At 41.2% G+C, this 24,668-nt stretch overlaps 1 protein-coding gene across 16 annotated transcripts in view; it reads left to right on the top strand.

Moving 5' to 3' along the window:
- Nucleotides 1-24,668, top strand: part of Npas3 (neuronal PAS domain protein 3) — an 825,122-nt gene that overhangs the window by 222,439 nt on the left and 578,015 nt on the right. The window contains exon 1 of one of the 16 annotated variants that reach the window (XM_039078164.2): nt 5,236-17,726. The exons of the other annotated variants lie outside the window; for them this stretch is intronic. Coding sequence (XP_038934092.1) covers nt 17,635-17,726 — 92 coding nt within the window. The 5' untranslated portion in view covers nt 5,236-17,634. Of the gene's footprint in view, nt 1-5,235; nt 17,727-24,668 lie in introns of those variants that run through there. 16 annotated transcript variants of the gene reach the window in all.

The raw sequence follows: 24,668 nt of genomic DNA on the forward strand, positions 1-24,668 counted from the left end.
TTTCTGCAGTGGTTGTTAAAATGCATTTTTTTCTTATCTCTTACCTTTAAAGGCCTTGAATGTGGAGCACTTGATACTGATTTTACTTTATAAATGGAAATCTGGGGCACAGAGAGGTGCTCAGTGCCCTCCAAGGTTACACACTTAACAACTGATGACATCATAACACAGACCCAGTCTACCGTGATGGACACATCAGCTTCACTTCAATGTTCCTTGGATCTTGATGTAGCTGTGAGGATCCTGAAGATAACACATGTCAAACATTTTAGATCTCTGACATGTAGTAAGTACTGAGAAAAGTGTCAGTGGTAAAAATGGCTACTGAATCCCTTATTGTGGCATCACTAAAAAGAAGGGGATTTCTGCTTCATCTGCTTCTCACTGCAATTCCTGTTCTTAGCACTGAGGTTTTGAGGGTTTATTTGTTTGTTTGTTTGTTTTATGGTCTTGTGGGTTTTTTCTGAACTGGAAAAACGAAGGCTTGAATGAGGAGAGTGACTGTTAAGCAGAATTGGGGTCCTATTGTTTGAAGACACAAATGGACATCTTGAGCGATCACTTCACGCCTCTTTGGCAGTGCCTACAAAGTTCTATATTGTAACATTTGTGTGTATAATTGTCTTTCCTCTCCACCCAGTTTATAAACTGCTCACACGGGTGCCGCCTGTGTCCTGGGTACTGTTTCACTGTAGGGATACTCAGTGCATGCTGGGAGATTGAGTCTTAAATCACCGTCTCCTTTCCACTCTGTTCTGCAGAGAAGATTATCTCTGGATATTAGTTTTTAGCATCACAATAAAACTTTTGACATTGAGATGGCTATCATTTCCAAATTATCTTCAAGGAGATATCAAATGAATATTCCTACATGCCTGTGTTATCAGAGACACATTCATCATACTTAATTGAAAAATCAAGATAGATGTGCAAGGGTCCTTTTCCGTTTTTTATTCTGGTTTAATCTTTGAGTAAGAGTTAGTGGTTTTTTTTCAGAGATGATTTTTAAGGACTAGAGTCTTAATACACTTTGTTTTCAGGCCTTAAAAATTAAAGAAGGTTAAAAACAGTTTTCAAATGTTGGAGACTGTTTATCTGAATTACTCACGGAGTTACAGAATAATGATTTCACTGCCTTTCCAATTGGCAGCTCTTATTGGAAGGCAGAAGAATGAATCTTTTTCATGCCAAGGAGAATGTTAGGTCATAAGCCTGAACAATTTACCTGGCTTCTTCCTTTTGGGTCTAGATCCGTGCCTTTGGCAGCCAAATGCATAGGACATTTCATGCTACCCCATTAGTGCCAAGAGTCCACAGAAAACAGCATTTTGGCAGAATGTGCTTGGTGTAAGGACAAAGGTGTTTAAATTCCCTACTTTATTTTCAAAAATGTGTTTGTACACCATAGGTGAAGGACTCACAAAACCCTGTATTGTGTCCTAAGCACCTGGGACATAGCATGCATTTCATCTAGCCTAACTGTTCAGAAAATTCTACATTGGCCTGGGTTGCCTGGGACACTAGATACCAAGTAAGGCCCATAAGGGAGGATTGAGTGGAAGGAAAACTAATCATTTGTCCTATGGCTACTGAATCTAATTACTTTGAACTTCAAAAGGGAGGGCATTTTCTAAGAATGGTGCCTTCCACAATCATTGACATGACTTCTTTGTTTCAGATATCGAGTCTACAGCTTGATGCTTTCAGGCCCAAACAAACAAAAGAACCCAAACAAAGCAAAGCAAAAGCCCAAAGTGGTCTGGGCTAGCGACCTCTGTATTTCCGTGCTTATGTAGTTGTGTTTTAAGAGCTTATAGGCTTTTAGTCTATGGAAAGCAGTATGATGTATAGTAGGATAAATCTGTTAATAGATATTCAATTGGGACATTAAGGTGTATCATTTCTCTATAAAATTAATACTATTTTATAAATCAAAAATATTTGAAGAATTATAGGTCTGCATAATTCCACAAGTACTAGAATTTATGGATTCTGATGTATTTCCAAGATAAAAAAATAGCCATAAAATGCATCTTCACTTTGTTTTTATACATAAACGCAAGCTCATGAGCCTATGTGAGTTTAGTCATTGTCAAATCGAAATCAAGACTCTCTCTTCACAAGCAGATCAGGCATGGGCTTCATTCTAGCTAATAGTCGATTCTACTCTTAGCCTGAAGCTATATTTCTACCATATTTCAGAAATGTGACATAAAAACAAGTAGTAGTAATTTAATTATTTTTAATAAGCAATGGAAAAAATCAATTGTGATACAGTATCAGTGAAATGCTGGCTCATAATGAGATAAGAGTGTGGTTAACTATGTAGATATGGTCCTGATTTTAAAATATGTTTTCAAGTTTCATAGCAGCATCAAGTGAGTGACTTTATCCCTGTAAATAAAGTGAGTTAAAGGTCTAACATCTTTGAATGCATTTAACCTTTTGAGAATTGTATAGAAGACAAAACGTCTTGTAAAATTCACAAGTTCTACCTGGCTTCACAGAACCCTGAATCTATGGTATAATGTTTTCCTAAAGGTGGTGGTGGGGCTAGAGCCCTCATCATCTTGAGATGTTGTATGGATACTACCACCCCCTCACAATAGCCTTGCTCTATTTTAAGATCAAATTAGAGCCCCAGCTGGTTACTTGTATTCACTTCTCTTTCCTTGCTTTCTAAGACAGCAGTGTTATTTTTGTTAAGATAATAGTTAATGCTAAGGACCCCCCCCAAAAAAAACCTCCTTTGTTGCCCTTCTACAAGCCATATTATTTATTCAGAACATCAGTGTGGCTTTTATCCCTATTTTGGTCAAAATGAGACGTAGAGAGACTGGTTGGTTTTGCATACACAGTGGCCATGTTGAGATGGATGGAGAAAAGCCATAGAGAATTCCTCAAAGCCAATGATTCTTCATGTGTCCACTGAGAGAGTGGCTATCTTTAACCCTAAAGGTAATAATGTCTATATCAGTGGCTGTTTTAAAAAGGACATTTATCAGCAGAAATCACAAAGTAGTATTATCCTTCAGTGGAAAATAAATGCTGGTAGAAAAAAACATTAATTAAAAGATATGTTCAATAATATGTTGTACTTCCTAATATAATGTTTATAAGGCCTTATAAATTTATTCAAGAGAAACTAACCATCTTGTTATATAAATGAAAAAGGGAGCAGAGAATTATAATTTGATTATAAAGTAACAGTAAAGATGGAAGGTCTAAGTAGACTAGAGACCTAGTTCAGTGGGTAAAGTGCTTGCGTGGCAATTGTAGGGACCTGAGTTTGGATCCCCAGAACTCACAGAAAGCCTTTACCGCTTGACAGATGGGAGGCAAGGGACAGAGACTAGATGCATTCAGGACAGGTAGCTTGGCATAGAAGTACAAACAACAGGATGCCCTGTCTCAAGCAAGGTAAAAAACAAACAAACAAAACCCCTTGTTTGCATTTGTTAAATTGTGTAGACACACATGCGCGTGCGCACACACGCACACATACACACACACACACATACACACATACACACATACACACATGGGGGTTGGAGGGAGGGAAAGAGGGAGACACACACACACACAGAGAGAGAGAGAGAGAGAGAGAGAGAGAGAGAGAGAGAGAGAGAGAGAGAGAGACTATCATGTAAAATCTTTTGGGCCAATCTTCTGATGAATCCCCTAGGTTACTCTTACCACACTTAGAAAACTACAGCACATTCTAGGTTCTAGGTTCATCTCCCGATGGACATCAGAAGAATCACCCAGTCAGGTCTGACTTTAGTTTGAAAGATTTGAAAATGGCCAGTCGCACCCCTGGCTTGTTCATTTTTTTCAGAAGTACTATGCAAAGTATATTTTATGAAGAAGAATTTGCAGTTTGTAAAGTAGAATTTGGCCTAAAATATCAAATTAAAATTACTGTGAAGAAGATTTCAGTCAATTCTACCACAAACCTAGGCTGTATTCTCAATTGTGTTGCTAGCCACAGTTATGAGGGTGGCAGGTAGCCAAACAGAACAGTCATGTCATTCATGTAAACCTAACTCATATTTTTAAAAATAAGATTTTACAAATCTACTACAATGATCCAGGCCCTAAAATAGAATCCTGGGATCTTAAATGATTCTTTAAATTTGCAGATTATTTTTAAAATATTCTCATGGCTTAAAAGTCACCTGCCCATACTTCTGATAATAAAAATGTCCACACCTTTTCTTCTGACTCTGTTACTCACCTACTCATGTTTACTGGGTTGACCTCCATCACTTTATAGGCCAAAACATTTGGATTTAACCTTGGCTCTGTAAGTGACTTGCTAGAAGTCTTTGAGCAAGTTATGTGACCGCTGTATGCCATTCTGGTCTCAGCAATGCATAAAAATGGTTGTTTAAGGCTTCAGTGAGAAACCACGTAAGGCAATTGATTAGCACGCTATGAAGAAAATTCTAGGTGCTCAGGTAGTAGATATGTCATTAAATCTTTGCTTAAGCAGTTGTTAATAAGAAATAGAAGAGACAGACTGTTTCTCATTTTTGTTGTTTTTTTATTAATCAATTGAGTTCATAGCCTCTAAGTGTGTGCTTGAGCTTAGACACATGACATCCTCTCACCACTGACAATTGAATGGAGACCAGCAGGTAGTCCCCTCAGTGTGTACTTTGTGAACCCTGCCCAGCCTTTGGAAGCCCTTTTCCTAGAGTGGGTGGTGATATCTGCCTTGTCATCTTGATAGCTTGTTGCTTCCTTACTGAGCAATATTTTAGTTCCTTCTGAGTCAGGCAAAAATAGCTCTTTCAGATTTTAGCTTTCTTGGGAAAGTTCTTAGGGAAAATAAGGTATTTTAGAGCATAAGAAAGATTTCAGACATGGGCAACAAATAATAGCCCTGTCATGCATCTTGTTTGTTATAACCATGAAGTTCATTCAGTAGGCGCATACACCCTAGGTCAGCCATCCAGTGCCTTGCCTACTCTATGCTGTTGCTTGCTAGAAACTAGGACTTACCCAGCTTTGGCGACTGGGATCCTGATGGACACTGAGTCTTTCTCCTTGCTTCTTCAAGGTTTTGCCCAAATCAAGTCAAGTCTTGCACATGTACACAAACATCATACACAATCTAGGTTGCAAATATGGAAAGTACAGAATGAATGTGTATCCTCTTTGTGGAACACCCAAGGGGCTATTGTTGCTATTGTGGGGGAGGGGCTGTGGAACAGGGGGTGGGAAGAAAGGGACAGAAATTGTTAGTATTTCAACAAAGTGATCACAGTATCAGGCTTGGGCAATTTTCTCCCAAGCTGAGTTGAAATATTCCTTAATGCATCTGTCATAGTTAGGGTTTTACTGCTGTGAACAGACCATGACCAAGGCAACTCTTATAAGGACAACATTTAGTTGGGGTTGGCTTATAGGTTCAGAGGTTCAGTCCACTATCATCAAGGCGGGAGAGCATGGCAGCATCCAGTCAGGCCTGGTGCAGGAGTTGCTGAGAGTTCCACATCTTCATCTGAAGGCTGCTAGCAGAGTACTGGCCTCCAGGCAGCTAGGACTAGGGTCTTAAAGCCCACACTCACAGTGCCACGCCTACTCCAACAAGGCCACACCTCCTAATAGTGAGCTTCTTTGAGGCAGCGTTCTTCAAGACTTGCATTTTAACTTAGGTTATTTCTTTCCTGTCCAACAGTCCAGCATGGCGTGAGTCTGGTTAGGCTGCTGCAACTTTCCTTGTGGCAGAATCTACTTTGTAGAAGATGGAGAGTGGGCATTGCTTTGCTATTTATTTATACAGGTTCATTCCACTGGGGCTGGAGAGATGGATGGCTCAGTTGGTAAAACACTGGCCACTAAGCCTGATGACTTGAATTTAGCACTTGGAACTCGCGTGTTGGAAGGAGAGAACCACCTCCTGCGAGTTGCCTCTGCCTGTGCACATGCACTGTGGAACATGCGTGTGCAAGCACAAAATAAATACAAATAGGACTGGAGTGAAAATTTAAAATTCCCACTTTGATTTTGCATATTATATTCTTATCCACTTCAATATTAAACTGGAGGAGGTTAATCTGTTTCGAGTATCTCGGTGGTTTTTCTTAGGTTTAACACTGATGCCTTAAGGCTGTAAATTACTTTGAGATATACTATATGCCTAGACTGTTGTGTAAAGTAAAGGTAAGATTTTCTGACTGCCCACACAAAATTCCAGCAGCAAAGGAGTTAGCACTGCAATGCTTATCTAGAAGAAGGCATTTTTTCCAGCTGCGTTGCTAACAAAGGCTCCGAGGGAGCAACTAGACAAACATCTACAGTTTTCCTTGCAAAAATAATTTATTGTTAAGAAAAGTAGATAGACTGGAGGATGGAGATAAGGATCTCCAGCCTCCAGATGACAGAGAGTGGAAGCAATTATACCCTGGGCATTTTGCAATTATATCTGAAAAGTCCTTATTTAATGACAAGATAATGCCTGTCTCAAGACTTCCCTGAAAACTCCATTTCTCTAACCTTTTCCTGGCTGCAGCTAAGTCACATGCATGCGTCTCCAGGCCTTAAATGGAGGCTCCCAAATGTGTTTTCAAATATTAGTGCTTCTCAAATGATGAACTTTATCTGGTCCCTTTGTGCTACACTGAGAAAAATGATCCCCCATGCATCTTCTATCCCTGGCATTGGCGAAGGTACAGGAATTTGAGGCTCATACTTACTTGGTCATCATATCTTTTTTTTTCTTCATTTCATTTCTTTTATACCAAGTCCATTTTTTATCTCTTCATTTTGCAGTAATAGAAGAAGCCTTAACAGGCGCAAGATTACATATTTATATCAGGGTTCAGACTGTGAATTCATTCTTTTCTGGGGAAGCAGAAAGATCATGTAAAAATGGTGACCACATGTTGACAGAATGCATGATTTAACAAAACCAAAGGCAATCATTTCAAAGAAAAATGTTTTATTTTCTGCCAGCAGAGTATAATGGAGAGAAATTGGCTGGTATTATTTTAAAAAATTGCCCAAATCACTGTAGTTAGTGTAAAATTGTCTCTGGAACTATTTCCTGTAAGTTAACCAGACATATGATTGTATCCTTTCTATTTGAATACTGAGGCTCACATTTCAACTGTCTTGCATGGAGCCATCAGGTATAATAGCTCTCTGTAAAGGTGCTTCCGTTCCTTTTGTAGTTTTTTCCATCTAAGCTTCCACCTCCCCTCACCCCAAACACAGAAAGAAGACTGAGAGTTTGTGGCTCCTTAGAACTTTATGCTACATGCTATTGGCGACCAAATCAAAGTCCTAATTAAGCTGTTAGGCTCCAAGCCAGTGAGAGGCTGAGTGCAATTAAGGTGAGCATTGTTTCAGTATTAAAAACCCTCCACCCATTGCCATTTGGAGAAGGTTCTCTTTTCTATTTAATGAACATGGTTCACAAGGCTTGTTGCCTTTTCCCTGATAGTCAAAGTGATTCCAGACATCGCTTACCAGCCCTGCTTATGTTGTTTGCTGGTCTAGTGTGCATGGATAAGAGGGAATCAGACGTATGTGTCAATGTAAGGACTAATGCAGTTGGTTATGGTTTCAGTAACCATACATTCACTTACCTCTAAGTAGTACTACCAGGGCAAGTTACTTACTGGAATACAGGCCATCAGATGCTGGGGTGGCTTGTGATGGTTTCAAAGGCCCAGGACATGTTTGAGAGGTGGGAGGGTGGCTGCATTCAGGTCAGTTACAGATCAGATTGCACGTGAGACTTAAGCGTGTTTTGGGAGAACCTTGCTAGTAGCTGTGCAAGCGAATTAGAAGATACTATGAGCATTGCTTAACCTTGGGGACAGGTGAAAGTGTTGCATTCATGCCCCCAGTGCCGAGAGTCCTGGAGCTCATGAGCCAGGGCAGAATTATGATCTGGATCGAGCCCAGCCGCTGATTGCTCACCCTACATGTTTAGCATTCTCTGGAAGTCTTCCGTCATCTATACATAGATGGCAAGTAGATATTCTTTAAAAATGCAAGCAAAGCCACCATCTGAAGCTCTCCTTTCCACCAATAAAAGATTGATACTCAAAACTGAGCTCTGCCTCTCTGATAAGCAAAGGCATTTTTAGCTCTGGCATTTGCCACTTACTGTTAACTAAATGTTACTACTTTGTGTTCGGCCTGGTCAGTGATGGAGAAGACCTGGGCTTTTGAGTACTGCATTCTTAAACAGAAGTTTAGTGGGACCAGCTTTCATTCATGCTCCAGACTTGAGTTTAACAGTCATGCAGTCTCACCACAGACTGCACATTTGCTCACTGGACACATTAGAGATGTAGGAGATGACACCATGCTGGATGGGAGGGTTTGCACCACTTAAAGTAGGGAAGTGGGCAACGCCTTCTAGTCACAGCAGACACAGCCCTCAGTGCATGGGAGTTACATAGCAGAAGCTCAAGTGAAAAGGGAGCCCTCAAGTTGAAAGATACCCCAGGGAGCAACCCATTTATTTTAAGGTCATTAAATAGAGCTGGGTAAATTAAATATGTACTAATGCTACAATGTGATCTACCATCTGATTATATAGGGTAGAGTTAGAGTATAGTGAGTAACTGTGACACACACACACACACACACACACACACACACACACACACACACGCACACACTGAAGCCTTCTTGTGCAGTAGACGTACCTCATGAACTCTCGAGAGGATCTTCCAATATCTTTAGTGTGCACTTGCTGACGTTTTAATGCAAGGTCCATCCAGGACCTTCTGTATACAGCGTGGACTAAGACAGATTTGTCTTGAGCGGCTCTATTGGCCTTCTCCTACCTAGGACTGCAAGTGCCCTGACCACGAGAAAGAAGAAAACTCTTCTGCTTTGTGAGCGGTAGACTTCTTAGTACTGCCATTTGTCTGTACCCTCTGTGGCCCACACATGACAGATTTACCTTCAGACCTATGCTTTGAAAGTGCCCGGAGCACTGGCTCTCTGTGGACTGTGTATGCTACAGATTTGTGCTGTCCCAAGGAGGCCACAACATCTGGTGAGTTGTGCGAAAGTTGGAGATAGGAAGTCTTTCTATCCTTGCATTTTTGTAGTATATGTAGTATAGAAGATGCTAGGCCCAATTTTGTATTAAAATCTAAATCTTTGTTGAACACGCTGTGGCACATGAAGGCTTATAGAAACCAATGGAATAATTCAAACTTCCCCTTTTCCACATATCATCTCTCACAAATGCTATAGAGATTTTTTCCAAGTTAGTTGTGCTTATGTAGTGAAGAATGTGAGGTTATTTCCTGCATAGGATCAGCCTGATTTTTTAAATTTAATTTTTAATTTTTTAATCTTTTTTTTATACATTTATTTATTTTACATCCTGGTCACTGTCCCCTTCCAGGACATTCCCTCCCACAATCCTTCCCTCCATCCCCCTCCTCTTCTCGTAGCAGGTGGGGGCCCCTTGGGTACCCCTCACACCCTGGCACATCAAGTCTCTGGGAGACTAGGCACTTACTCTCCCACTGAGGCCAGACAAGGCAGCCCAGCTAGAAGAACACATCCCACACACAGGCAACAGCTTTTGCAATAGCTCCTGTCCCAGTTGTTCAGGATCCAAATGAAGACCAAGCTGCACATCTGCTACCTATGTGCAGGGAAGCCTAGGTCCAGCCTGAATATGTTCTTCTCTGACCATAATCATTGTTCAAATATAGATGTTGATAACAACACATCAAGAGTGATTTTTTTAATGTCTCAAAAACCTTCTAAATGAAGCTTATATTCTTGTATTGAATTCATAGTGAACAAATCACTTGCTCTTTGCCTTATCAATTTTATAATGCCATTACAGTCTGTCAGTAAAGTTACAGCCTAAAGTTGGGCAGACACTATTTCTTGATTATAGCGCAAGTGGAAGGCAACAAACCGTAACGTGTGTGTGTGTGTGTGTGTGTGTGTGTGTGTGTGTGTTCATGTGTGTATGTGCCCATGTGTATGTCTATCCATATGTGTGTGTCCATGTGTATCTCTCTCTTAGAGTTTTCTTTTTTGCAAACTGAGAGCTACTTTACAGTCAGTCCTGGGAACCACAGATCACAAACAGGGAAGACGCCTACATAAGAATGTTGCTCCTACTCTTGCCTGCTGGGAATCAAATTGACTAGAAGTGTGCCATTCTGATCAACCCATAAAGCAGCAGATGGCAGCGGACATCATGGCTCTCTATCCACCTGAGCTGTCAGCTTCCATGCCAGGGGAACGAGATACTATCAGTGAGCGAGCCTGGTCGGTTGGGAGGAAGTGAGAATGCTCCAGGTGCCCCTGGAGGGGAACTTGATGGCTATAAAATGCACGCCAAAGTAAAAACAAACCGGGAGGATGTCAGAACACACAGTAGAAGCAGAAGGAGGTTAGTTGTGGGCAAACAGCGGTTCTGCAGCTCATCTTGCCTTGCAGAAAGTGTCCCTGCCTAATGTCCTAATCAGGGACAGTTAGCATTTCACCTCAAGCCCTCTGAGGGTTTCCTGCCATCTCCATCCCCTTGCTCTATAATTTCTTTGCCATTCTCCCTTGGAGTACTGACTCTGTCCTTCCTTTTGACATTCTGATGAGACACATGCAAATACAGCAAATATGAACATCCAGGAGTCTCCTATAGATAGAGGTTTCTCTCCTGCCCCTACGATCACGGCTCCGTCCAGCACATGAAAGGACTGATTGCGGTTTGGAAGTCTGAATATGACCATATGTAATTACTGGCAGGGTACACAGTTTCTAGATTCCTCTGTCCTATCCCTTACACTGTTTGCCTGAGCTTTTGTGATGCTAACTCTGACTCCCTCTGGAGAGTAGGGAGGTCAGGGGTTATGCTTTGAAAGTGTACATATTCCTGTCGAGGAAGCATTTATGGAGATGAAAGTTTGCAGTGTGTATCTCTGTTTCTATCCTCCATTTCCCTGTACCTCCTATCCCTTTCCTTCTATTAATGTCATTTCTTGGACTGATTTGCGGGTAGGTTTAATTTCCATAGTGCCATTACTGGATGTGTTGTTTACTATTTATAATCATGACTTTTAAGGACATTCAGATCATCAGCGGCATAATCATCATTCAACAAATACTTAAGGAAGTTGTCTGTGTGCACACGGCACTGTCTCAACATTGTTATTGCACTAATAAAAACACAGTCGTGCTTAGCGTGTGCTTCTGAGGCATCGAGTGGCAATATGTTCTGTTGGGAGGCTGCCCTCTTATTGCCCATTAAACTTCCTTGCAAGTCCAATCCCAAAGCCTCCTCAGAGAATCAAGGCCGCTCTTAGGAACTTTTGACTTTGAAATCTGGATAGGAGCCTCCATCATTCTACAACCTTGCATTCTGCCTGCCTATGAGATCAGCACCAAAGAGGATGATGCCAAGGTCAGCCAAGCACTGGAGCAGTAACCAGAGCAACTCAGTGCTACCTCAGAGTGCCTGAGAAACTGAGCATGGTAAAATGAACTATGGACAAATAACTTCCTGTGCCACAGTATGAGTAGCATCATGATTCTGTCAAGGGAGGGTTTTTTAAATGATTTAAAATTATTGTATTCTTGAACCTACGATGGCTGGTACTTGATCCACCCTCAGGCATCGTTTCTTTTCTTGGTGTCAAGTACTTGGCTTTTCTTTAATGGCACTAGTCTTAATAACCATACTTTCCCTGCAAAACCCAGCTTTTCACCTCACCTCTATTTTAGCCAAACTATACATTCTTACAACGTTTACATTTTTTCTTTTGCTCACAGTTCTCACTAAGAACTTGGATAAAAGCTGCCAGAGGACTGTGTGGTAGTCTTCATTGTCTATAATCACATACGCATTCCGGTTTCCAGAATCCTTACTAGAACTGCCCACTAAGTTCTACCGACAGCATCCCTGGGATTCACAAATTCACATCTCTAAATGTTTCCAAACTCCTCCCACACATCCGGTCCAAATCTCCTGAACCATGTTGTCAGGAATAGTTGCAGATGTCCCACATACACAACACTTCCCAGGTGCTAATTATTTGCATTAATCTGCTTTCTCACAAAACACTAACTGAGTGAAGATCTGTTTGGGTTCATAGCTTCAGAGCAATGAGACCGTGGTTTGCTGGTTCCTTGGTTTCTAGGCCTGTGGTAAAGTGGATTGTCAGGACAGAAGGGCAACACTGGGTCAGAGCTGCTCATCGCAGCATAGTCAGGAAGCAGAGAGGAAAACAAGAAGGGACCAGGAACAAAATCACTTCCAATGGTATGTCTCCAGTGACCCATTCATTCCAGCCAGGTCCCATCTCCTAAAGTTGTCACCACCTTCACCTCTTGGAGATCAAGTCTTTAATGCACAAGGCTATGGCAAACATTTATATTCAATACCTAACACTGGGAAAATAGAAACAGAAACTGACTCTTAGAGAAAATGATCATACGTCACCAGGGTTTCTGTCCCCTTCCCCCAGACTAACTTAGATTCTCTTAATTTTCCTTCATTGTTATGCCCCTTTCCCGCGTGATCAGAATTTGTTGTTATTGTTGTTTATTTTTGTTGTTGTTGTTGTTTTGAGACAGCGCTTCTCTGTGTAGTCCTGGAACTTACTCAGTACACCAAACTGGCCTCAAACTCAGACATCTGCCAGCCTCTCAAGTGCTGGGATTAAAGGTGTGCTACCACTACCCAGCAACCATTTGATCAATTTTTACCTTACGTTGGAAACATGTTTATAGCCTAGGTTCTATGCCCATAATTAAGTTTAAGTTCTGCCTTCTAGAAAGGCCATTCAATGATGTTGAACCAGACATTTCCAAATTCTACAAGCCAATAAACCCCACAGATATCCTAAGATATCCACAGATATCCTAGGATATTCAAAGATATCCTATCCCTATCTCTCTCTCTCTCTCTCTCTCTCTCTCTCTCTCTCTCTCTCTCTCTCTCTCTGGCAAAGACTTACTAAGTATCGAGCCCTGATTGGCCTAGAACTCTTTGTGTAGAAAAAGTATTCCTGGAACTCACAAAGATCTGCCTTCCTCCATGTATTGGGATTAAAGGTGCGTGCGACCATGGCCTCACCAAGCGTTTACATTTTACAGTAAACAAAAAGACAGTACTGTTAAGACTCTGTGTTTCTTTAAGAAAGACTAGAGAGGCTAGAGAGTTGGTTGGGCAGTGGTCAGGAAGCTTGCAACCACCAGATAATTCCGGTTCCTGAGGACTGAAGCTTATGTCTATATACATAGACATAATTAAAATAAATCTCTTTCAAATTTTTAAGGCCACAATCATTTTGGTTTTGACATTCATATGTAGAAAGAAAATTATTTCCTGAGTGATAGATGGCATTGTTCAGTAACTTCCAGGTTTCTTAGTGTTCCCCATTTCTTCTGGACAGTGTGCTCCAGGACTATTTATGATCAGACTTGTCCCACTCTCTTCTGCCCATTTTTGCATGCTTGCATACGATCCTTTTATTCATTAGGTTTAGAATTTATAAACCTCTTTAAGTTCATTTATGATATGCTAATAGCAAACCATAAAATTAAAAATAAACAGAGGGCCCATGAGATGGCTCCTCTAAAATGCTTTTGCTTCAAGCCTGTTGGAGTCACTTTGCCCCCTGCGGCTCACAATGGAAGGAGAGAACTGACTCCACAGCCTTCTGTGACTCTCTTCTGATGTCCTCACACATGCCGTGCTTTGCCACACAGAAAGACATATTTAAAAAAAAACATTAAAAATTTAAAAGCAAACACAAAAAGAAACAAATCAACTTTACTGTTTCTCTTACACGTGAGTTGAGAAGAGACATCACTACTTCTAATGAGTAAGTCTTTCTAAGGGAAACTGACCAGAAGAAAATGACACAGAAGGACAGATCATTGTCAGAGCAGCATGGCGTACTTAGTAAGTGAATACCCACTTTAAGCTCAAATAGCTTCTCTAAGAACTTGGAACATAGTGGGTATTTACAAGAGGTCTGTTTGGAAGTAGCCACATAAGACGTTTAGCCTTCTCCCAACAGTGATCCTGGTGTGTGGATCCCGGGGTGTGCTTGAATATAGGTGTTGCCGCATGGGACCATGACAAAGGTGCCCACTGCCCACTGATCTTCAAGCCATCTTGGTAACTAGATTTCCTTTTTGGTAATACTCCTGTCTTTCAGAAGAGTAAATGATCTTTTGTTGGCCCATAGTTCAAATAGAGACCTAGCGAGGAAACCTTTTCCTTGGTTTATCTCATTTCGTGCAAATCCAAGGGGAACACAGGAGATAGTGTAGAGATTGAGGTGAAGGTCTCTGTAAAGTGCCTATAAAAGAGAGTCCAAGTCACTCAAGGATGTGTGGTACTCCCCTGCCAGGAGGCTCGAGCTCAAACACATGTGGGCAGTTTATGTACTTCACCTAATTACATGGTGTCTGACAGATTCGGTTACTACAGTTATTAGGGTGCTGAAGGCTGAATGCATGAACTTTCACATGCAAGGGAACTACTTTTTCTCTGAGCCACAGGTCCAGCCAGAGTTAAGTATGGAGGCTTTGTTTGTGAGGTTTGGAGCAGGCACGGTGGCAGGGACCAAAGTTGGACGATTACATTATATGCTCAGTCAGGAAGCAGAGACTGAACAAGAAGCCATCTCACCCTCTCCTAAAGAACCTCAAGGTCAGTCCTTCCCTCCAGCAAGGCTATTCCTCCAACAGTTTCCACACACAACATCACCAGCCAGAGACCGAGTGTTGAAGCATTTAAGTCTAGGAGGTGGAAGGGCTTGCATTCACACCCCAGCAGGAGACACTGGGACAACTGACATCTTCCATTGCTCTGTTCAGGTATGCGGTCTCTTGATAATGCCTGACAAACCAGCATGTTTCCTACTCTAGCTGAGAACCCTCTTACAGTTTGGACGTGTGCTCCCGTTAAAGCTACCTCGATTGTTCAAAGTACAACTTTATTTCTGGCTCTTAATTGATAAGAGAATAGGACATCTCCATATGCTCTCATCACAGGAGAACCTTTTGATTTCCCATAAGCAACTTGCAAGTCCATACGATCAGAAATCAGGCCTAATTATTATATCTTTATTTTTTTATACTTCTAATTGATGTTTGTCACCGTGTTACATAAGCACATTTGGCTCTCCATGATTGTAGTTCCCTAGCCAGACTTTCATTGAGACTAGTAGACGTTTTCTGAAAAATTTCAAAGAATGTGAATTCTGGGCAGTGTGCGGCTCCTGAGAGAGTACAGGATGCTGAAGAGCAGGCGGGTATCCCTGCGGTGTCTTCTTTATGAACTACCTATGCCTCTTCCAATCAAATCTTACACATTACCTTAGTGCGAATCAACATCTGGGTTGTAGACATATAACATGTAATGCCCTGAAGCCGCCTTGGCTGCAGGAGTCCAAACTGAAATGAGCAGTAACTACCCTGGCTGTAACGGTCTGACCAGTGTGTCACACTCAGCCATACTTTGACTTTAGTCAGGGTCTGAGCTTGTATTTTATCCAGCCTGTACTGTCTAGTATTCTGTTATTATAGTAATGTTTCATACTCTGTATGATTTATGGCCGTGACTTTGTTGTCTTGGGCAGTGACTCATAGAGAATGCTACTCCTGAACTGAAGTGCATTCTATCCACAAGCAGTAGCTTTTAGATTATGGTCTGGGCAAAGCATCGTTTTGTATTTTTTTAATGACAGTCATTTGAGTTAGGGGTGTACATGTGCGCATGTGTAGAGGTCAGAGGACAGCTTTTAGGAGTCGTTCTCCTCCTTTTACCATGAGGATAAAGGACTCATATTCATTGGGTAAAAGTCGTATATCATATCGGCTGTCAGTCTTGGCAGTAAGTACTTTGAGCCACCAAATCGTCTCCCTGGGTACCATTCTTTGGAGTATCGAAGAGTTACAAAACAGTGTAGGAGCCAAGGCTGTGCACCGAAGGATTCAGTTGTCTGGTTGAGACTCTTGGTTTAACCTCAATAGGAATAACTGCTTCTAGTTCTTTTCTTCTAATTCAGTTCTCTTTATAGGGAGTGACAAAGCCATCGTTTTCTCTAAGCACATTGTAGACTCTAAGGCTGCAAAGAGCATCAGGATGAAATTCGATGGCACTTTTGGATAAACCATTTAGTCAGCAAGGGCTACCTTTTGGCATTCGGGTACTCTCATCTTTTACTTTAATAAACTAATCTTTTATTTTAAAAAACACTATGTAAGACGATATAGGTTTATTGAGGACCAGTGATATGGTTCAGCAAGTAAAAGTACCAGTTGACAAGCCTGACAACTTGAGTTCAGTAGTGGGGACCCTCATGGCGGAGGAGAAAAACAGTTGTACAAGGTGTCCTCCAACTACCACACGCACAGCAGGGCATGTTTTTGTGCACATGCACCCACACAAAATAAATAACTGGGTAAAACATGTCTGTTGTACAAAATATTAACGTTAGCATGTAGGAATGAGCAGTCTTAATATTTTGGCTACTGGAAGTGTATCTAGAATTAGATGTATAATTTTCTGGCTGTTTATACAGACGTAGATACATAGATTCAGTTTTATGATTTCCTGTATATGCTCTTTAGAAGTTACCTTTATCAACTAACATATTGTAAACACATTTCCCAATATACTAGAAATATATTTGTTCAAATCATTGGTTACCTTTTCTTAACAATTTTTGTGAAGTGAGCTTCAAATTGGATGGACTTTTAAGCCTTTGAATATGTATTTGACAAATTATTCCCTGAAAATTAGTTTCTAATCCTGGCAACAGTACAGTGCTTTTAGAATCCAGATGAAAAATTAAGTAAATAGTTTTTTTAAAGTTTTTCCCAAGCCAGTGAGATTGCTCGGTTGAGTTTGGGTCACCAGTATCCACATAAAAGTGGTCTAGAATTAGATACGTTTAGTGGCTTTACCCCTAGTGCTGGGGAAAAATACTTTTTCTGGGGCCTGTTAGTCATCCAGCCTACCCAAGTTGATGAGTTTTGATTTTGGTGAGAGATCATGTCTCAAAAAATGTAATGAGGAAGACATTCAGTGTTTATCACTGGCCTCTGCACGTAGGCACCCACACATGCACACATCTATATACAATCATTCGCACCCACACTCCTATCCCCAAACCCAAGTTAAGAAATAGCTCATACGGTCGCTATAGGCTGTTGGACCTCATAGTGACTGTGGTGCTTAAAGAACAGATGGTCCTTTTCCTCTGCTGTGTCCTCTTCCCAAAGGAATGCAGACAGTTACGCCATACAGACATCTTCCTTTACGGGCTGGGTGTGGCAGTCACGTGATCACAGCTTTATTTCCACACTTAAAGATCTTCAGACTTGTCAAGGCATGCGTGCTGTTTCCCAGTGAGACACAGCACGCTTGAGCGTTTTAAACAGCTCTCTCTCTCAGTTGTGCTTTCAAAAGTGTTTGAAATCACACTTGAAGGAAACTGAAAGAAAAAGTAAAATTTCCCTTTATAAAAAGAGGTCGTTTTGAATTTGAATTCCAAAGCAGTTGGGTTTGTGATTTGAAGCAATTAATAGCCCAACCAGAAGATTGAAAATGGGGATTTGGGCTGGATATTTCATTAAAGAATTAAGTTTTTAATAACAGTTATTGTGGAATCTATGCAGGTGATTGTAAATTACATCGAGCTTTATCAGTGTCGGTCGTGGAAGTTCAAAAGAGAAAGCAGATCCGGCGTCTTGTCTCTGCAGAGGTACAGTGCTGCTCTCGTGATACTGAGGGGCTTGAGTTTCTTGCCAAGGGTCACCTTGTACAAGCCACTCCCCCTCGCCACTTTGAATCCTCATCCTCATGGTAGGCATCAGCTATCCTGGTTTATCTAGGATTTTCCTACATGGAGCACAAGAAGTCCAGCATCCAAAGGAGGTCCTACCAGGGCCAAAATTACTCTCTGGGTTTAGGGATGGAGGAAAGCACCAACTGAACTCCTTATCTTACCTGCAACAAAAGAGACATGGTCCAGGATCAAAAGCAGCTCTGATTCAGTATTGGATGGGTCCCTGTGAGTCACCTCCCATTCTTAGTAACGACAATGCCTAACTTCTCCCTGCTGATAACTGTAACCATGAAGACATCTTTCTTTTTTTGAAACACTTTGAAACTGGGTGAAATATAATGACTATTGGAACCTGTTAGTGGTTATTACTGCATTAAGTTCTATGTTGTTTTCTGATAGGAATGGATACCTTTAAGAAGCAGAAATAATATATGTGCCTTGTCCTGCTGTTAACATTGTTGAAGAGCTAGAAATGCCAGCATCCCTGTTTGTGGAGCCAGCAAAGGCTCTTTAGCCAAAGGTGGCTACCTCAGCTTCTCACTTTGCCTTCCAGCAGCGACTCGAAGCACCTTTCAAATGTTTGGCAGCAGTGTCCTCTCAATGTGCGCTCACGCCTCCTGTTAGGGTAAATGGAAGTGACACATGTGTGCTCACCAGGAGGAGAAAGACTTTATCACATGTTGGGCACAGGCCCGTGATCCTGAATCTCTTTCTAAAGTTCAGGCCTGAGGAGAACAGTACTGGGAATTGCTGCTTTCTCACTACATTAGCGACTTCAATTTCCTTTTAATTGGAGACTGCAATCCAGATCCTTGGAACTTCAGGGGGTGAACAATATCAATTAAGATCTGGATGCTTTCTAGGAAGTGCCAGTTCAAAGCGCCTGCCTGCCTTCCTTTCTTCCTTCCTTTCTTTCTTTCTTCCTTCCTTTCTTCCTTTCTTTCTTTCTTTCTTTCTTTCTTTCCTTCCCTTCTTCCCTTCCCTTCCTTTTCTTTTCTTTTCTTTCTTTTCTTTTCTTTTCTTTCTTTCCTTAACCACAGTTTAAACAAAGCACATGCAGTGGCCTAATGAGTTCGTATTTACTTCTGAGGTTTCACATTTGCAAACCACACTGCTGGGAAAATGAGTGAAGTCTTTCTCACCCACCACTGTGAGCTGACAGACTTAATGTACAGGGCAGATAAATACTCGAATGGTCAAAATCCCACCACAGTGCACGGAGCCTTCAAATAGAGTATCTTCCCCTGTTCAGGACATTCATTTCTCCCAAGAATTCTCTTTAATGTAGGACTGCAATTTATGTTTAAGAACTAGTAAACTATAGCAGTTTGACAGCCATTCACACTTAATTCTGTGCATTAAACCGACAGCATTCTTTTCTACAAACACCCATTGTTAGGACAATGCTCTTAGACAGAATTTATGAGAAATGGAATTATGTTACCAAGGAGATAGCATTTTCTATAATGAAGAGTAGATCCTGGAAAATGGCCCCTTTTACAGCAGCTCAGAGCAGAGCCACAAAAGCAATTGATTGGTCTTGGCATTTAGTCTTATATCAGCTGTGTCATCCATAGCTTCAGGAGTGAGAACACTAATCTAAAGTGACATTTCTGTTCTGGCGGGCTTTTCTGCCCTGATGAAAGCAATTACTTCATCCCTAAATGATAATTTGCAGGAGTTTCAACCACTTTAATTGATAATTTTTTTGTGTTGTTGTTCTGAGTTCAATTGTGAAGTGATTAGCTGATTTGGTAAATAGAAATTTAAGGTGTGAAATATACAAGCTGCCCCAAGGTAAAGCGCTATTTATTGGGCGGAGAGAAATTACTTGATAAAGCTGCTGGGTTTTTTTTCTCCCCGTTATTATAAAACTGACAGTTGTGTACGTTGAAGTTGTAGGATTAAAAAAATACGAAGAACAAAACACTTTGATCCATGAGACTTTGGGCACACAACGAAGCACACGATGAATAGCTTGGTCTTGCTGTGTTTCACTCGAGGGTTAGTCGACCCAAGGTGAACACTGGTTGAAAGGGGCTGGGCAGGACGATCAGCTCTCTTTATTACTGTTCTAATGACTCATTCTGCAACGAGAGCCTCTTATTTAAAGTGGTAAGAATGAAAAAAGAAAAACGCTCATTGGCCAGAACCAATTAATTTAATTATTAAGTTCAAACATACACAAGACATTCTCTGAAGATGATGGGAGTATTCTGATGGATGGCTTTAATCATTCTTCTGATTTAGTTTACCTCAAGTCAAAAGGGGCACTATGATCCCACCAGAATATGTTCTAGCTTAAGAACCGTAAGCGCGCCTCTTGGTTTTGATGCTTCATGAAATGTCAGCAGTCACATATTTTGGACACTGTTTAGAAGCAATCAGTTCCAATATTTTCTTACATGTGGAAGCACGATGGTCATTTCACATATTAGCCGAGAAAAATAAAGCAGGGATGAAGGTCAGACTGATTTAGCACGTCCAACACTCTTTGTCAGCCGAGCTTAATATATCCTGAGTTTGTGGAACAAATGAAATTTTGCTGCTGTTACACTTTGCTTCCAAACAACCATTACAACTGGTTTCATATATTGTGTGCGCATCAGACCATCAAACAGTGCATCTTCACTGACGTGTTGCTGTGGCGATGATCTACAGTGGCAATCTGCCATTTATATAAGGGCAAAATGTGCATCTATATTTAGTTGTGAAATTGGCCTATTATACTCCTGATGTTTACAGAGGCTAACATAAATTAATGATGACAGCTATGAGCAGTGCATTAGTTAGCAGCAGAGTTCTTACCTTGAACTCGAAGGTTCCAGTTTTAACATCTAGTGTGGATGATCCTGCTTGCTTCATGTGCTAAAGGAAGATTCCTGAAGTGATTGTGTTCTCTCGAACTTTGAAACACTTCTGTTTGTGAGCCTTGTCGTTCACACTCCCGCCAGGAGAGAGCTGTGTATCCATTTCTCAACTATGCTGCCTCGTATTTGCATTCATTCTGAAAAGACACCTGAAATCGCTTATTCCACAGACAGCTGACCTGATTGACTTTGAATTCTATGTGATGTCCGTGTGGGGAGGACTGTTTTACTCTGCTTGAGGGGTCTCTATTGTATATTTTCCTTGAAAGGCCTTCCCATTCAGCTCATGTCAGGGCAAGTGTAGGTACTGGAGTAACTGTAGACTTTACCATTAACTATGACCAGAGATCTGACAAGTGTGCAGGTGTTCAAAGAGTTCATGAGTTAAAATGCCGAAGCCTTTGATGAATTTTTGATGGCTGCATTTTTAATACGGGTCTACCTCCTTCCTTTGAGACTGCATGCCAGATTAATTGATAAATAGGAGTCTGTAGTTCTGGGTTCTCCTAAGCAAAACAAGTAGGAAAATCCATAAAATCTTGCCTGCCTGGCCCCTTAGAAGTACCTTATAAAGGCAAAATGTAAAGCCCTTTCCATCCCTCCTCTCTTCTCCTATAGTGGGATAACTAAACCCTGCCATGCTCTTTCAGAAAGACATGTTGGATTGTGAAACTTTCCAGAAAGTATTCAAACTGAGGCTTAGTGATGAGGTTTCCGTGGAGAGGGGTAACATTGAACTGATAACGTTAATAGCAAAGGCAACCAATCAAAACATTTACATTACAAAATATAATTTTTTGGCTTGATAATAGTGCTGCTGTTGATTCTTTAATCATTTTTACAGCCCAGTTGTTATCCCCCTCCCAGTCTGCCCTCCAACTGTTCCTCATCCCATCTCCCCCACCCCATAATCCCTCCAGTCTCCAAGAGGATGTCCCCACCCCTACCCAACAGACCTTCCCACTCCTTGGGGTCTCTAGTCTTTCCAGGGTTAAGTACCTCTTCTCTTACTGAGGCCAGACCAGTCAGTCCTCTGCTGTATATGTGTTAGGGCCTCATATCAGCTGGTGTATGCTGCCTTGTCCGTGACTCAGTGTTTGAGAGATCATGAGGGTCCAGGTTCGTTGAGACGGCTGGCCTTCCTATGGCGTCTTCCTCCTCCTCAGCTTCTTCCAGCTTTTCCCTAATTCAACCACAGGGGTCCCCAGCTTCTGTCTATTGGCTGGGTGTAAGTATCTGCATCTGACTCTTTCAGCTGCTTCTTGGGCCTCTCGGAGGGCAGCCTTGCTAGGCTCCTGTTTGTAAAAGCACAACACAGCTTCAGTAATAATGTCAGGCCTTGAAGCCTAATGCCAATTTGGGCCGGTCACTGAACCTCCTTTCCCTCAATCTCTTCTTCATTTATGTCCATGCAGTTCATTTAGACAGGAACAATTTGAGTCAGAGTTTGTTTGACTGTGGAATGGCAACCCCATCCCTTCACTTGATGCCCTGTCTTTCTATTGGAGATGGACTTTATAAGTTCCCTCTCCCCACTGTTGGGCATTTTATCTAGGGCCCCTCTCTTTGAGTCCTGAGTGTCTCTCACTTCCCAGGTCTCTGGTACATTCTGGAGGGGCCCTACCTCCTATCTCTCAGGATTGCCTGTTTCCATTCTTTCTGCTGACCCTCAGGGCTTTACTCCTGCCCCTCCAACACCTGATCATGTTTCGCTTTCCCCTATTTGTCCCCTCTCCCACCCAGGTCCCTCCTGGTATGCAAAAACATGTCTCTGAACAGATCACTGCAGAGGAAGGTGCCATCGGTTTATTTTGTGTCCCTATTGCTCTTCTGTGACTGTTGCATACACTTTATTATTGTTCTTGTTGGCCTTCTCCAGTAGTTTTATTTCAGTAGTTATTTAACCACTGTAATGACTTCGAAACCAAAAGAAATCAATTTATCAAGTCTAATGCTGATCAAACTCACTTCTTTATAATTCAGGGAGTAACCAGTTCAAAGTTGCATCGTTCCCTGTAATGGACAAGCCCAGTGAGTGACCGATGCTCATAGTGAGCTCCGTTCCCTGTAATGGACAAGCCCAGTGAGTGACCGATGCTCATAGCGAGCTCCGTGCATCAGGAGACTGACAATGCCCTTTCATTAATTGGGATCGGGTTCTTCTATTCCCTCAGTTTCTGTATTAAATACAATCTCTCACTGTGCATGACTCTTCGTGAGGAGTCTTGAGGTGCAGATTCATGTCTGGTGGCCTGAGCTCTCCGTGGTTCTGGATTTGACCTCACTAGAACATTCAGATTAGTGAGCTCTGGAAGATATTTTGAAAGACTGTCTTGCGAAGGCTGGACCCCCCAGTGTAGGGTAATGTCAGGGTGGGGAAGCAGGAAGGGGGTAGTTGGGGAGGGGGAACACCCTTATAGAAGAAGGGAGAGGAATGGGATAGGGGGCTTATAGAAAGGAAACTGGAAGGGGAATAACATTTGAAATGTAAATTTTAAAAATTCCAATAAAAGAAAGAGCATCTCCCTTCCAATGGGAACTATATGCTTTTTTTTTTAAATTAAAATGGCCAAAATGACTATAACCACTTAAAGTTTTCTACACATACTTTTCGAACTTCCTGATTAATCTATTCTCTTCATATTTATCACATGTTCATTTTTATACATGAACAAAATTACTTCTCCTACAGCCGAATCCCATGTTTGAGTATACTGAAAATGGCTATTCAGTCCCCTACCTAAAACTTTTTACAAACATCCAAGCTTACATTATTAATTATATAGTTGTAAGTATGCCAGTAGCATAGGATAGATAGGTCCTAAGAACAATAAATATTATACAGAAAAGAAAGCTCAGTATCAGCAATAAAAGGGTATTGTTTTAGTCAGGTCAGTGAAAGGAGTATCTCAGTTATAAATGAGCATTTTGGACATTCAAAGAATCAAACTATCCATGTGGGATTCAATTGGTCTACCATTATATAACTTATACAGTAACTATACACATTTCATAAAAACTTTATGTCTAGCAAAGAATAACAAAAGTACTTAGTGCTATCATCCCATTTTACAGATAAGAAACCTGAGGCATCAAAGTAAGCTTTGCACAGTTAATAAGTACCAGAGCAAGGAATAACACCAAATATTTTGGCTGAACATTTCTTTTTTTCCCACATGGAGAGGTTTAATGAGAGAAGAAGAGCAGAAGAGAAGAAAGGCTGGCCTTGGGCACGTGGGGGGGAAGGGGGATGGAGAGAGAAGGGGCAAGGACAAAGAGGGCATGAGAAGAAGAAGAGCAAGAGAGAGCAAGAGAGGACTTTTTTTGTTCTTCTAATGGGGACTGTAGATATCTGCTTAGTATTACCCTCAGTTGGAGTGATTGGATCCACTTGAAAATCTGAAAATCACTGACATATCTCTTGAAAAATTAACACAGAAACACAATTCCGTGTATGATATTTGGTAGAAAAATATATGTATATGTGTATAGAAAATGATGTCTTTTGAAATTATTTGTTGAGCTTGTTATTTGCTGGCGATGATATTTTGTGCTGCAAATGATGGAGCAGTCACCAGGCAGAGTTGAGATTGTCTTTGCGGAGGATTAATGTGCTCTCTGTTTCTTCTATCCAGAATCCAAACTGAGCACAGTAGAGTGCTGGGATGTCTATAGCCAGGAAGCCAATAATTATGGATCTGAGCTTTTGTCATGTTTTTGATTGGAGAGATAAGCACGTCTACACAACCAATATATGCTGCTTTTGTGTTTTAGAAATGCAGCCCAAATATTTTGTCTTGAACAAAATATACAGAAGCAAAGTTTATTTTAGGTTTTAACATGGTCCTTAATTCAATTTGAGAACTGATTACAGCAAGGCTCTACTTCATAAAACGGAGCAAAGGATTAATCCGCAAGCTGTGTTATTGTCTTAAGATCTTTAGTTTCATCTATTATACCAGACTCTCAACAGCCATTATAATCCTTT

Source organism: Rattus norvegicus, chromosome 6 (assembly GCF_036323735.1).
Source record: "Rattus norvegicus strain BN/NHsdMcwi chromosome 6, GRCr8, whole genome shotgun sequence".
NCBI classification, from domain to species: domain Eukaryota; kingdom Metazoa; phylum Chordata; class Mammalia; order Rodentia; family Muridae; genus Rattus; species Rattus norvegicus.